This window comes from Equus quagga, chromosome 9 (assembly GCF_021613505.1).
Source record: "Equus quagga isolate Etosha38 chromosome 9, UCLA_HA_Equagga_1.0, whole genome shotgun sequence".
In the NCBI taxonomy this organism is placed as follows: Eukaryota; Metazoa; Chordata; class Mammalia; order Perissodactyla; family Equidae; genus Equus; species Equus quagga.
In genome coordinates, this window is record NC_060275.1 from 29288473 (window position 1) to 29303759 (window position 15287).

Below are 15287 nucleotides of genomic sequence, written 5' to 3' on the forward strand. Positions count from 1 at the left end.
CAGTCTTCCTGGGACCAGCACATACTCTAGAGGGGAATTTCTGGGTCACAGGGGGTGTGTATGCTTAACGTTGATCCTGAAGACTTGCTCTCCAAGTGGCTGCACTGGTCAATTCCCACCAGCATCGCATGAGGAGCCCAAGCTTGTCTGATGGCATAATACGTGGTCTATTTTGTAAATGTTCTACCAGTGCTTGAAAAGAATGTGTGCTCTCGACTTGGTTTTTTTGGGGGAGGTATTGAGTGAGAGGGTTCAGAATCCTACACGCATGCAATAGTTCATACTTCGTAATTCTATTGTTTATATCTCTGATATCTCTGCTCATTTTTTGTTGTCTTGATGTTTCAAGTTCTGAGGTTTTGGTAAAATCTTATCTATAATTATTGATTTATTTCTCCCTCTAGTTCAGTCAATTGTTGCTTGACGTATTTTGTGGCTGATTGTTTACGTACATATGTGTTTATGATGATTACATGTTTTTGTCCTTTTTACATCATTCTTTTTTGTTGTTGTTCAATTTGTTTAAACAAAAACAAAAACTGATCACACATTTCTCCCACCTCCTATTCCCTGCTTCTGAAAACCACCAATCTGTTCTCTGTATCTATGAGCTTTTTTTAAAAAAAAAAAAAAATATTTTTTTAGATGCCACATATAAGAGAGATAATATGGTATTTGTCTTTTTCTGTCTGACTTATTTCACTTAGCATAATGCCCTTGAGATCCATCCATGTTGTTGCAAATGGCAAGATTTCATTCTTTTTTATGGATGAATAATATTTCATTGTATATGTATATATACATACATATATATATTTTTTCATTCTTTTTTCATTCATCTATCAGTGGACACTTAGATTGTTTCCATATCTTGGCTATTGTAAACAATGCTGCAATGAACATGGCAGTGCATATACCTTTTTTTTTCTGGTGAGGAAGATTGGCCCTGAAGTAACATCTGTTGCCGATCCTCCTCTTTCCTTTTTTTTACTTGAGGAAGATTCTTCCTGAGCTAACATCTGTGCCAGTCTTCCTCTATTTTTGTATGTGGGACTCCATCACAGCGTGGCTTGATGAGTGGTGTATAGGTCCACACCTGGGACTGAACCCACAAATCCTGGGCTGCCGAAGCGGAGTGTGCAAACTTAACCAATACACCACTGGGCTGGCCCCCATATATCGTTTTGAGTTAGTGTTTTGTTTTCTTTTGGATAAATACCCAGAAGTGGAATAGCTGGGTCATATGCTAGTTCTATTTTTAATTTTTTGAGGAACCTTCCCCTCTGGTAACCACCAATCTAATCTCTGTGTCTATGTGTTTGTTTGTTGTTGTTTTTAGCTTCCACATATGAGTGAAATCATACAGTATTTGATTTTTCCCCGTATAACACTCACTTAGCATAATACCCTCAAGGTCCATCCCTGTAGTCACAACTGGCACGATTTTCTCTTTTTTATGGCCGAGTAATATTCCATTGTATATTTATACCACATCTTCTTTATCTGTTCATCCATTGATGGACACTTAGCTTGTTTCCAAGTCTTGGCTATTGTGAATAATGCTGCAGTGAACATAGGGGTGTAAATATCTTTTCAACTTAGTGTTTTTGTGTTCTTTGGGTAAATACTCAACAGTGGAATAGCTGGATCATATGGTATTTCTATTCTTAACTTTTTGAGGAATCTCCATACTGTTTTCCCTAATGGCTGCACCAGTTTGCACTCCCACCAGCAGTGTGTGAGGGTTCCCTTCTCTCCACATCGTCTCCAACACTTGTTATTTCCTGTCTTCTTAATTATAGCCATTCTGACAGGTGTGAGGTGATATCTTACTGTGGTTTTGATTTGCATTTCCCTAATAATTAGCGATATTGAACATTAAGGAGGTGGGCCCAGCTGCCTCTTGCCTCTCTGAGATGTGTTCAGAGGTTAGTAAGTGAGTCATTTTACCAATGGACTATGCACTTTTTTCTGGTGTTTCTGTGTTGGTTTCCAGCATGAGTGAATCTGTGTGTAGGCCCTTTAAGAGCAGGTGTTTCTCTCACTGAAGTCTGATAGTTTTTCTGGAGGTATTCCCCATCGGTTTTCAAAGCTAGCAAAGCCTGGTATTATGGGATCTCGTCTGGGTTGTGCTGAATTGAAAGGCTGGGATGCCTCATGTGGCATAGATCTCCTGCTGGGATCCTCCCACTGCCCTGGGAAAAGCTTCACACCTTTGAGATTGTTCCCAGCTGTGAACCCCTGCTGCTAGGATGTGGTTTTTTCCTCAGCGGGGTGTATTTCTGCCTCTTCCACCCCCATCAGTGTCATCCCTTGTTGTGGCGGTTCTTTTAATCCAGTTTCCAGATATCTCTCAGAGGAAGTTTTCCACAGGGGGTTGTGGATTTGTTGTGTTCATAGCAGGAGGTGACTTCAGAGTCTTCCTGTACTGCTGTCTTCCCAGCAGCCCCCGTTAGGTCTTTCTGAAAAATACAACCAAGAGTCTCTGTCTTCCAGCAGTAAATTTAATAATTAACCTTTCTTTTGGTCAATTACTGTCATATTATGACTAGTTTCTGCCATCTATTTATTTTTCGTACTTGCGATATTTTTAGGGGGACTTTCTATAATATTTTTCTCCTTTTCCGCTTTCCATTGGAAAGATGGAATTTTCTTCTAGTTCAAAAATTATAATTCTAATTTTGTTCTCGTGGTGGTTGCCCTTATCACCCATGTTTATTCCTCCCTGTAGCCTTTTTTGTTTTTTTTTGGTGAAGAAGATTGCCCCTGAGCTAACATCTGTTGCCTATCTTCCTCTTTTTGCTTGAGGAAGATTGGCCCTGAGCTAACATCTATGCCAGTCTTCCTCCATTTTATATGTGGCATGTCACCACAGCATGGGTTGATGAGCAGTTGTAGGTCCATGCCTGGGATCCGAACCCACAAATCTTGGGCCACTGAATCAGAGCACATGAACTCAACCACTACGCCACTGGGCCAGCCCCCCTGTAGACTTTTTAAAACTTATCAATTTTTGTACAAGCTCAGTACTTGAACAGGCTTTCGTCTTTCTTTTGTCACCATTCCCACATCTCCCCATTCCGCCCTGGCTTGGTGGCCTCCACCATCACTTAATATTCCAGCTCTAGGTTGTAATGGTGTATTTCTTCTATTTTTTCCCCTTTGGTCCTAATAAATTATAAACATTACCAAGTATTTGATCACCCCTATACTTCTGTGTCCCTTGCTGCATTTCCTAGATTCGTTTATCTTCTTATTTGGGTCCTTCCACTTAGAGTATTTTCAATGTAGGACTCTGCGGGTAAATCTCTAAGTTCTTTTTTTATGCCTGAGAACACGTTTGTTATTCTCTCAAATGCCTTTTGGATGTGGAATGGCATCCATGGAGCATTGCTGGATTGAATATTTTGGCCCTAGTTTCTGAGTCATTGGCTAGGAGTCCTGAAATGGTTTTCTTTTCTTCCACCAAATTAATTTGGCAGTGGTGCGCTGGTAAGCTGTTTGTCTGGAGGGGAAAAAAAAGCCCATATTTGTAGTTTGCTGATTTCTGTGGTGTAAATACTGCCACCGTGGCTGATTTCAAGCTCTCAGTGAGATGTCACTGAATGGTGCTGGGAGAGACGTGCTCACTTGCATGATCACTTCTCAGGAGCTGGTGTGAGCTGCTCCCGCTCTCCTCTGTTGACACCTAATTGAAGTGCTGGAGTAGACTGACTACTTTGAAATCCTATGGACATTGTACATTTTCATAAGTCAAATTCTTTTATCCCATCTATTTCCTCCTTGCTTGGTGTCCTGCGCCAACTCAATTTGCTTTACAGGTGAGGATATTGAAATACTTAGAACAGCTGAAGGGATTTGTTAATGGTCAATAATCAGAACGGCATGTCCGTAGAGGGTTTCCTGCTCTTAATAAAACCAGATTATAACACTTCGGTGGAAAATGCACGAAAAGCGGTATTTTAATAGTTCTATGTCATCACTTAGAGGTTCTGGGGCAGCTGAGTGAGCTGTGAGCATAAACAGCTTTCTGGTGAAACTCCTGGATGCTTAATCTTCAGAGACCCTTAACTCCATGGTCATTAAAATACAACCTGAGACCTTCTTGGCCTCCAGGTGTGATCACAAACTCAGAGGTAGCCTCTGGAGTGTGACTCGTTCCCTCTCCGATGGGGAGGACTTGTTTCCAGCGAGAAGTGTTCATTTTCCTGGAGAAGTCATAATTGGCTAGATATGACCTGGATCTGGGGGAGAGAGAGCAGCCCAAGGCTCTGGGGCTGGCAGAGGATGGCTGGGATCTCAGGCCAGACAGAGAAAGGAAAAGATAAAAGCAGACACTAACTTTTTCTAAATGATGGATTTTGGTCAAATAGAATTCTTTCCTTGAAGCTGCATTTAGAGAGGGTCTGTCCTCCTTGCCCTGTCTCCTGTCCTCACCCCGTCAGGCTAAACTGGAAGAGTGTGAGAGGGGATGGGCCCCATCAAGGCTCTGTAAGAGGTTCATTCGCCCTCCTCTGGGGGAAGGGTGGGAAGGCTGAGCCACGTGGCTTCCCACAAAGGGGTCCTGTGCTTTAGGAGCTCAATGCTATAACCAGAGTAACCAAATAATAAGAGTTATTGGCCATTCAAGACAGACTGGATTTGTAATTTTGGGGTGCAAGACTATCCCCTAAAAAGTGAGATGGGTTGTCGACAGCCTGCATTTCAACTCAAACAGAAAACAACGACCCTGGTTATTTCTGTATTATTCCCGTTGTCAGCAAATCAAACCCTCTTCTGATAATTTTTAACCCATGCACATCTCTTTTCAGACACAAGCTTGGCTGTGGAAAACCCCTCCAGTGGGCCATGTGTGAACAATGCAGGTGAGCCCCATTTTAAGAAAACCCTGACACCAACTTGCAAACTTAACCGTTTAATGAGAGTATGTTTATGAATACTACAAAAGCAGATACATTTGTTTAAAATACGATTTGAATGTTGAAAAAGATCATTTGTCATCTTATGACATTTCCAGAGATATTTCTGTTATGTAAAAGAAGGCATGTGGCATTTCCAGTGAATTTAGGCTTCTAACCCCAAGTCTGGAGAACATCTTCTCATGATTCCAGAATCAATCTCCATAGAACATTAAAATTGTCCTGCCTCTTCTTCAGGTAACCTTTCCATCTTTTACTTAACTCAAAGTAGTTACTTGTTGGCCATGCTGATTTTGTCAGTTTCCAGGAAAGAGCGAAGAATCAGCACTTCTGAGGTAGAAGGGACCACAGAGTCCCTCCCCGTCGTGAAACCAATAACAAATTGACGCTGGGAGCAGGGACGGACTCAACTGAGTGGTGGGAATTCATTATTGGCAGAGCTGGGGCAGACCAGCCTGTTGCTTTTCAAGCTAATGCACATTTCAGGACGCTGGGCATTGCTACATTAAATGACTGAGTTGCATGACCACGTCAGCAATCTCTCTCCCCTCTTTGGTGGGTTCTCTCTAGGGATGTGGCTTAGTTTGCAGAAGAGGGCAAGTTCCCCGCAAAGGGAGCTCTTATGGAGTGAGCTATAGGTATCAAGTCTCAACTAAGCCTATCTTTGACAAGTATTGTGCATCTTAGAAGAGAGAGGTTCCTAAGTGGTGACTACACACAAATTTCCCTGTGCGTGGGAATAACTAGGGTGTAAGCTTGTTTAGAGGGAGAATCACAGAATAGATAGAAGGAGAGGTTAAGTGGCCTTCAGCCTGGTGACCTGGATAACCTATTGAAGGCTGAGTTTACAGTGACATATTTTGGAAAGGGCAACTTAGGAGACATCGTAGGCCTGGTACTTTGCTATGGTCGATGGTCTTCTGTTTTTCTCCTGGGACAGGTAGTAGGTTCGGTTGGCTTCTGGGTAGGTGACTTTGCTGAGTGGAAGCTTGTAGATGGCAGAGTTGTTGGTTGTCAGGAGCAGGAAGGTGAGTGCTGAGAGGCAGAAGGGCCAGGTGCAGGGGGGTAATCCAAACTGGGGGGAAGGGAGAACACAAGAGAAGCCTTGGTCACCAGATGCTTGTGCCTGTTTCATTGGCTCTTTTATCAGCCCTGGAGAGAGGAGGGGGCTCTTTGCGGGCATTGGTAGGAATAACACTGAATTCATGACCAATGTAAATAAAATCTTGCCAGCGTTATCAGCGTGCATTGTAATGGGTGAACACACAATCTTCAAAATGCAGCCATTGGAACCCTATTATAATATCCCTTTATGTAGGAGACATGTTTTTTCTTGGGGTGTCTGGCCAGGCTTCACCTCCAGCTCTAGGAACTATGGCCATTCCCTGCCGTCTCCCATAGGCCCTGTTGAAGGGATGGCTTTGGCAGCCATTTTGTAGTTCAAGTTCCCTTTTTTCCTTCAGTCACAGCTGACTGGACTAGAGTGAGGCCCCTGACTCAAATGCAGCTTCCCAGAGGGAGATGACCCAGGAATAGAATCCATCTCTGGAGAATTTGAACTCAGAGGTGCAAAGACTGCATCCAGAGGCTCTTGATTTGAAAGGACTAGAGAGCCAATGAGCGCTGGCTGGCCATTTGGTGGCTGTGTGCAGCAGAAGGAACCCGTCACAGAGGGTCGCAGGGAAATAGAGCAGACGTCTGGAGAGAGGCGGAGATGTGAATCCTAGACCCAGGGAGCTGGAGGTGGAGAGTGGCTACCTCTCTTCTCAAGAGCTTCCCCATTCCCAGCTCCTTTTCTCATGTTGTTGCCCTGTTTTTTATTCCTTAAGATGCCCTGGGGTTTTTTTAATACCCCTCTACACTCTTCATTTGAGATAAGTGGATAGCTTGTTAGCAAAGAGCCTACAAATTCAGCTCCCAGGCAGAATCAGTCATGCCCCCTCACCACCAAACATCATTTTATTACGAGTAGTAAAAATCTCAGGTAATACCATGGAGGCAACGATGCCAGTCATGTGCCTTCACAGATGGCACTGTTGGGTGGGACGGGACGTGGGGAAGAACAGTGACAGACTAGCATCAGAACTGTGTTGTAAGGAATACACATGAATGATGAATTCCACTCAGTGAGACTCTCCAAAGCCCTGCTAAGACCAAACAAGGTGATTCGGGAAATATCCCTTTCCAGTCCTGTAGTGGAACAGATGTGGCTCTGGAGTTCCACAGACCCAGTTCCCAGTCTCAGCTCTGATCCCCTTGTTGTAGTCGTTCCATCTTTCTGAGATCTATTTCCTTAACAGCAAAACAGGGATAGTAATACCTACTCAGAGAGTTAGTGGCTAGTGCCTACTGAGTGCTGAGTGCTCAGTCAATGGTCCTCAGTACGTGGTCATCATCAAGTAGAGGGTGGCATTGTTGAAGACATGGGGCTGCACACACGTGTGCCAGTCAGAAAGCGAAAGAGTGCAGCCCCTAAGTGCTGTCTTCTGTGGACAGCTGGGATGGTCTCACAGGCATCAGTCAACATTTTTATATCCTGTTCCTCAAGGAGATTGGAAATTCCTTCAGTGTGAGTTAAGAGCCTGTACTTTTCGTCTCCCTGAGAGTGGCCAGCACAGTGTCTTAAACATAGTAGGCACACAGAAAGCAAACTTAATTTGGTTTGAAAAATGTGTAACTTGAGTGGTATAACCTGTAACTTCTCTGTGCACAGAGGAAAGGGCCGGTCACCCTGTGAATGCCTGTGATCAGGAACCAAAGCCTCCTGTTTCATAGCCCTTCCAGGACCTTGTCGAAGGAAGGCACGCGACACGTATTGATCGGCTGGATGACTGGGTGAGAGGATGGGTGCAAGAAGAGATGGGAAAGCCCAGGGCAGACAGGAGCCACAGCAGCCATGCTGCATACTCTTGTCTCCTGGCAGTGCTTCTGATGGGGCTGTTCAGCCCCAGCTCTAATATTCCCCATGGTAGGGGAGGGGGTGCTCATTGCCTTAGGGTTTCATTCATTTAGCATTTCTTGAGCACCTCCTATGTGCTGGATGCTGTAATAGGTACTAGAGATAAAGATAAGAATACAACTGGGCCTCTGTTCTGAAGGTGGAAGAGGACCGACGTGTCCTAGACTCATTGCAATATTGTATGATAAGTGTTGCAGCAGATGCACGTGCAAAATGTGATGGGGCCCAGAGGAGCGACTTGGTCCATCGGGGGACACCCGATGGCATCAGGGGATGCCAATTCTATTGCTTAGAAAATTCCTTCCTACGCTAAGTCTAAACTGTTCAATTTCACTAGGAGTGAAGGAGGGATTTAGACTGCGGTGAGTTGAAGGCCCGACTCCATCCGCACCTGCCAGACCAGCGGGACTTTTCCTGGCTGCCTATGTGAGTATGAGATGTGCCCTTGAACCCATCTCCAAGGGGAGGCATGGGCTGCAGGCTGAGCCCTGAGTGCTCTTTGCTGGGGCCTGGGCCCCTCTCAGTGTATGTGGGGGGCTGGGAGTGGCCATACAGCTCCTTCCGACCTTACAACCCACCCCACACTGGGGCTCAGACAAAGAAGGGGTTCTCGGACTACTGCACATGCCCACAGCCGCCAGCTCTGGCTTCCCTCTGGCACAGCTGGGGCTTAGCTCCCTGTCTTCCCTGGAGCCTTCCCTCGTGACTCCTGACTCTGTGCTACTTGCTATGGGACAAACGAAGATGTACACCGGCCCACAAGCTTGTTGGGCAGACAATCTATAAACATACAAAAAAATAGTAAATAATAAACACTTAAAACTAGTTCTAGAGGATGATACAGTTGACAGGAGTTTGATTTACAAGGTAATGCTCTTCAAATTGTCTTTCTATGAGGAGCACCATTTGCCCACTGAGAATGAGATTTGATTGACCAACAGTTGACATTTAAACATTTGAGTCCCAGCTCCTTTAGTCTAGTGGGTGCTGAGGTGAGAAGTGTGATTTGAGACAAGAGGGGTGAATCGGGGAAGGCTTCCTGGAGGAGGGGTATGTGTCGGCTTTGGGGAGCTGAGAGAACACCAGGAAGGGTGCTGTGGCATGTTCTTAGCCCATGTTGACTCACCACAGATAGCATGTTGGCCAGGGCAGCACCCAGGTAGGCTGCAAACAGTGCTGGAAAAAGAACCAAGAAACAGCCCAGTGACTAACAGCATCTCAATCTTCATCTACAACTTCTCTCCCCATAGATTTTATGCCAGAAACGCTCTCTCTTAGATTTAAAAAAAAATTGAAATATGTTTCTATTGCTTGGCAGTTTTGGAAAGTGTGACATTCCACGCAAATGCCGGCACAGCTAAGGCAGCAGATGAACTCAGTTAAAAAGGGCCAGAATCGAGTGGTAACAGTTCTCTTGGGTCCCACCACCTTGCATTCTAGCAAAGGAACATTTAGCAGCATAAACCATAAATGAAAATTTTACTATACAGCCAAGGCAAGTGAATCCCAGACCCCCCGCTGGAATATTTCATCACAAGTTATTAACATAATATGAGTTTCCAGGGAGGAGCAATGTTCTGCATGCTTGAGGAAGACCAAAGATGCCTACTGCCTGGTCTTCTAGGCTCTGCGTGTGGAAGGCACTGATCAGGCTGGCCCCTGGGAAGAGCCAAGTGCAGCCTGGAGGTTCTGTGAAAACGGGCCAGTATAAGTGGGCTTTGCTTCTGAACCCTCAATTTCTCAACTGAAAGCAGCCTGACTGTCCCCAGCATATTAACAACTGCAAGCTTTTATTAGAGAGTTACTGAGCGCACAGCTGGTGGTAGGCCCAGCATCTCTCAGCATTCCTTCAACGTAAGGACTATTTGAAGGGCCTATGGTCAATGTCTGGGTGCTTAAGGTTAATTGGGACATCTGATGTAAATCGCCCAATTCCAGATATAAAGATCAATTTGCATGAGGGTTACTCTACCAGTTAGTTTCAATCACGGGGAAATTAGCAATCACAGAGACAGCCCACGAACACCAACCAAACACCATCTAAAAGATCTGTTTCATGTGGCCGAACACTTAAAAATGGTTTTTAATGTATTAATCACTAAACAACCATTCAGAACAGTTTTAAATAAAAGCCCTTTTATAAAGCAAGCAATTCCTCATATTTGTCTTTGGAGGATCAGCAGAATTTTCTCAGGATGGTTGTCCTTGCGGGGACAGACACCGGCATCACCCGAGGCAGGACGAGAATCCCGCGGGCAGCACCTACCGCAGGCGATGGCGAGGAGGTGCGTCTGCCAGGTGATGACGTAGAACATGCCGCCGATGGCGATGCAGGCCAGCGTGCTGTTGAAGCCGCACAGGCCGAAGTAGATGGAGTCGAAAGGCGTGGCGATAGCGAGCGCTGCGAGAGAGGCATGCGTCAGCGCTGAAACCCGCCACGGTCCTCAAAGCCCAGACTAGTTACCCTGTTAGGTGTTTATACTAAAGCACTTCTGATTCAATTCAGTGAAAAAACACCTGAAGGAATCAAATGGCCACAGAGCCACATGAATGTTAGGGGCTAAGCTGTTATGGGTAGAAGAGACCCTTTGAGTAACGTATCTGAAGTCTGATTTAAATGGTCCAGGGAAGGTCTTTCCCCTGTTAGATAAAGAGGACCTCTCCTTCTTCATGGATATCTTAATGTTCTCTAATGGAGACCAAATCCTTCTTATCATGATTAGAGATGAGACTCAAAATACAAACATGCATAGAAGAAACCCCTCCTCAACTTTAAATTTATACTAAAGTGTAAATGACTAATATCAAAGCCTGTCTTCAGGACTGCTTTTGCTCAGGGGAGCCTGAGGGCACTGGCATCAAAAATGGAAAAACACGGTACAAGGGAAGGAGGGAAAGTTTACAGGAATAAGCAGGTGGAGCATTGAAGACACAGGACGATATTTTCTTTGGAGCTGGCCCCAGGCACTAACATCCTTACGGCTCATTAATAAGGGAGCAGTGATGACACTAACCTGCTAACATCCCTATGGTGGATCCGATTGCAGCGTGCAAGCAAATAAGAGGTGAAGATATGAGCAAAGCTAAGAGGAAAATGCCTCCAGTCCAGGGGTTATCGCAGCCATACACTTGGCCGATTCCAACAGGGATGGCTCGCAAAAGCTGTAGGTACAACAGGATCACACGTGATTATAAAGGCAAGAGAGACAACTTGAACCTTGGCTGGAAACGATGTGGTGCCAACCGGTCCACGCTAACATTTTGCTACCGGTTTCCAAGATATTTTTATTCAAATAAGTTGACTCTAAAAGGTAGACAAGCTTTATTGTTTTAATCTTGAGTTCTTAGAACCCTAAGGGCTTGGGCTGTTAAGTTTCCTTTATTGGAAGCGTGAATGTGAGGCACAAAACCCCCAGTGAAGAGAAACTGAAAACTCTTCAAATGAGGGTGTTATTCGTTAGGAAAGTAATAGATGTCTGATCAAAGTTGGGCTTTGAAAACGTTCTTGTAACATCTTTTGAAAGGCTGAAAAGATAACTGGGAGGCTAAATATCAGATGGAGGCATGGTCCTTTGCATTTGCAAGAACAACGTGTCTGGGCTGTGGTCATGTGAGTCCGGTCTGGTTGAGCAATTGAACTAGAATCTGCAGAAAAGCCCCTGAAAAGGTGGTGTCATCATCACATCTGCCTTTTGGTGGATAAACCCAGCAAATGGTGACTGATGGATGAGCACGGCCTGAGCCAGGCCTCCATGCATCTCAGGAGCAGCGGCCTGACTATGAGAGAAGAAGGCGGTGAGGAGACCAGGGTCCAATGTCCTGTGGGCACTTGCACGCGTGCTCTGGAGTTTGGGAAAAGGATCCTGCGCATGCAGGCTTCCCCCGTGACTGGGTTTGGGCCCTGTGGTTTGGAAGCCTGGCCAGAGGCCCTTGAGCTAGGAAACTGCTCCAGGGAGGCAGCTCTGGGCGGTCCTGGGATGCACTGGGGTCGTCTCACCCTTTGGGCAGAGAGCTGAGGAGAAGCAGAGTCCTGGGGCCAGTGTGTGCATATATTAGGATAAGGCAGTTCTCCTCTCAGCCCACATCCTCTGAGAGGACTCGGCTCCCTGAGGGTGTCAAGGGAAGGAGATCCTGGAGCTCAAGGGCCCTCACGCTGTGGTGAGAGTGTGCGGGCCAGGAGGACCCTATAGAAGCTGGTGGGTGGGTCTAGTGGGCTAACCCTCTGGGCTCAGTCTCTTGTGACCCCAGGACAGAGAACAGGATGGGCACTCTGGTGTCACCATGTGGGGGAAAGACAGGACAGGTGAGTGAGTTATTTTTTTTGGTGAGGGAGATTGGCCCTGAGCCAACATCTATTGCCAATCTTCCTCTTTTTGCTTGAGGAAGATTGTCACTGAGCTAACATCTGCGCCAATCTTCCTCCATTTTTGCATGTGGGACGCTGCCACAGCATGGCTTGATGAAAGGTGTGTAGGTCCATGCCCAGGATCCGAACCTGTGAACCCTGGGCCGCCAAAGCGGATCACGCGAACCCAACCACTACACCACTGGGCCAACCCCAGCGAGTGAGTTTTATATAGAGGCAGTGGTGCTCAGTAAGTTAGTCCCCTGCTGGCCCTGTCCTCCAAGGGGGGCCCTTCAGTGACCACAACGGCAGAGGAACACACGGAGACTCAAAATTGTTGAGATTTTTAGACCCTCTCTCTGACAGTTACCACCTGTTTCCCCCAAACTTAAAGCTCTAATTATGATGATCAAAAAGACAAAACTTATTAATCATTACCATAATCCATTCAATTAGCCAGAAAATTATTTCTTAAAGGACAACCACCAAAAATTGAACTTTTCTTTCCTGAAACTCTGGGTGCTGAAATATTTGCACAGGATTCTCCAATTTTTTTTTAATTTCTACAAAATTCCTAGATAACTTTTCAATGGAAAATGTAGCATGGAGAATGCAAAACATCTTAAACTTGCCTTTTCTAATATCATCTCCCCATAGCGTACCAATTAGAGCAATTTTGCCTTTGAAAGATATTGATTGGATAAATACCGTGAAAGGGAGCCCTAAGGAGCTGAACTGCCAATGCGGCCCCTCTTCTTGCCTCTGGCTCTTCCAGGTCCTCACACACACACATAAATCAACAAGGAAGGGGCTAACGCCAACATTTCTTTCTCTTCCTAAATAGTAATGCTTCTTAGTCAAATGCAGGCCTCTTTCTACTCTGCCATGCTGTTGCATACTACGCAATGCTGAGAGAAACCGGGCATCATTATTTCTGAAAGTTCCTTCAATAAGCCCAAGTGGCTTTGTGGTTAGATGATGAATCGTCGATAATGAAGTTTCAGAGTGAGGCCCGTGGGGTCGTTCAGTGTAACGGAAAGGAGGAGGGCCTCAGAGAGAACGTGTCCCCTTAGATAAGACAGCTAATGGGCACGTTTCTCCATGCCGGTTTAATGCTTTTAGTCTACCTTCTTATTAAGTATCTTGGCAGATTTCCAGAGGCCAGCATTCTATACAGAATACTTGTAAAAAACTTTAAAAGCTCTGTCATATATGTATTTCTTAATGGAGGAACACCTGTGCTTTAAAGTGTGAGCATGCCTCAGCGAGGGGAATGGAAAGCTATGGAGGTTGGAGCAGAGACTTCTCAAGCCAGGAGATGGTAGTGTGATGTGTGTGTCTTTAATGATTTAGCGAGACTGAATGAAAGAAAATACACAGCATAAGCTGGATTGAAACTGGAAGAAAGCATCAAAAAGACTTTAAAAAAAGAAGGAAAAGAGAAAGAACCCAGGTTAGAAGTCAGGAAGCTGGAGTTTTAGGCTTAATTTTGCTCTCTGCTGATGGCTCTGTGACCTCAGGAACATTTCTCAACCTGGCCTCGGTTTCTTCCTCTGTGCTATGATGAGGGGACCAGAAATGGCCCTTTTAGCTCTTAGAAAGAGAAAAGGATGGTGGTTCACGTGGTGCTGTGCATAGAGTGCCTTGCACTATATAATAGTTAGTAGTTATTACTCTTGGGTGTTTCTGATGTGCAAAATAAATAAATGCCACCTTAAAACATGGAGTTTGGACAGACGCTGCCCTTCCACCTTCCATGATACCTACCAAGGGCACCTGGACCTCCGACCAGGTGATGTTGGGCACGGAGGATGCAGGCTGCAGCAGTGTCGTGGGGAAGAAGAGGTTGTAGTGGCCTGTGGCCGCCAGGTATAGGGTCACAGCGATGTTGAAGGGCAGTGTGAAGACCGGGAGGTCCCACTTGCTGAAGATGGTGCCCAGGGCACTGGAGAGGATGGGGCTGAGGCAGAAGCACAGAGATGTTGTTTAAGAGCCCCCTGGCCCTGACACTAGACTGAGTGGGAACAGGGGGCTCCCTGTACCCTCCTGTGGAAAAGTGGCCCACCAGGCACCCTCTCCGAGCCTGCCTGGCCTGAGCAGGTCTTTCTCTGGCTCTCCCGCCTGTGCCCAGCACGGCGACAGGGTGAATGCCCAGGCTCAGAACTTCAGAAGGCGGGCTTTCTGGGGGGAGTTGTAAGGCAGGGAGTCAGAACTCCCTTGAAGAGTCATACAGCTTCATCCCCAGGCATGAGGAGAGAGGACAGGCTGGGGGAGTGATGGGGAGGGAGTCACATCCATTCATTCAACAAGTGTTTGTTGAGCAAGCCGAGAGCCCCGAGCCTCATGGCCAGAGCGCCCCACAATGTCTGGAGGTGAGGGAGGAGCGGGGCCCTGGCACGCTGAGTGCTCTGCCCGGTGGCTGGGCCTTCAGCCTACACTGGGAGGTTGTCCTGGTCTGGTCAGGGGTCCCAAGGACAAGGAAAAGCTGGGACGGGGGGGCAGGAGGAATGAGATTTCCAGAAACCCATACGACCCCGTGGTGTGGCTCTTAACCTATGTGGGCCTCCATGTCTGTCCCTGTGCTCCAGCAGGGTAGGACCAGAAACCCTTTCAGATGTTAAAAATGAAGAGTCAAGGATGGTAGGTAACGAGATACAGTATATATATCACCTGGCATGGTGCTGTCACTGTCTAACCTGAGTAATTATTTCCAGTGGATATTTCTGTTGTGCAAGCTAAGTAAATGCCCCCTTAAATTCGAGTTTAGACAGACAGCCATGGAGCTGGGATAAAAAGATTGGCAGCCCTTGATCTGCACCCACAGCCTCAGAAGCAAACTTACCACGACATGGACATAATGATGACGGGGAGCAAAAGCCACCAGTAATAGTCGCCTTTGTCTGAGAACACAGCCATCAGCAGCCCCACCAGCACCCCGTTGTAGCCATGAAGTCCTGCCGCGATGGCTGACCTGGGGGGAGAGAGGGGTGGGCTGGTGAAGTGGGGGCTTCCCCTTGGCCTAATGCAGGGGCGCTGCCTTCTTGATTTTCCTTCTGAGTCAGAC

The 15287-nt window shown here is 46.3% G+C and overlaps 1 protein-coding gene across 3 annotated transcripts in view; it reads right to left on the reverse strand.

The window, feature by feature from the left end:
• Positions 1-4908: 4908 nt before the first annotated feature.
• SLC14A2 (solute carrier family 14 member 2) overlaps positions 4909-15287 on the reverse strand; it is a 194074-nt gene continuing 183695 nt past the window's right edge. For all 3 annotated transcript variants that reach the window (XM_046671094.1, XM_046671095.1, XM_046671093.1), the window contains 6 exons: positions 15066-15194; positions 13991-14183; positions 10893-11040; positions 10145-10279; positions 9005-9054; positions 4909-5994 (listed from right to left, as the gene is read on the reverse strand). In XM_046671094.1, the coding sequence (XP_046527050.1) occupies positions 5794-5994; positions 9005-9054; positions 10145-10279; positions 10893-11040; positions 13991-14183; positions 15066-15194 (856 nt within the window). In that variant the 3' untranslated portion in view covers positions 4909-5793. The remainder of the gene's footprint in view (positions 5995-9004; positions 9055-10144; positions 10280-10892; positions 11041-13990; positions 14184-15065; positions 15195-15287) is intronic.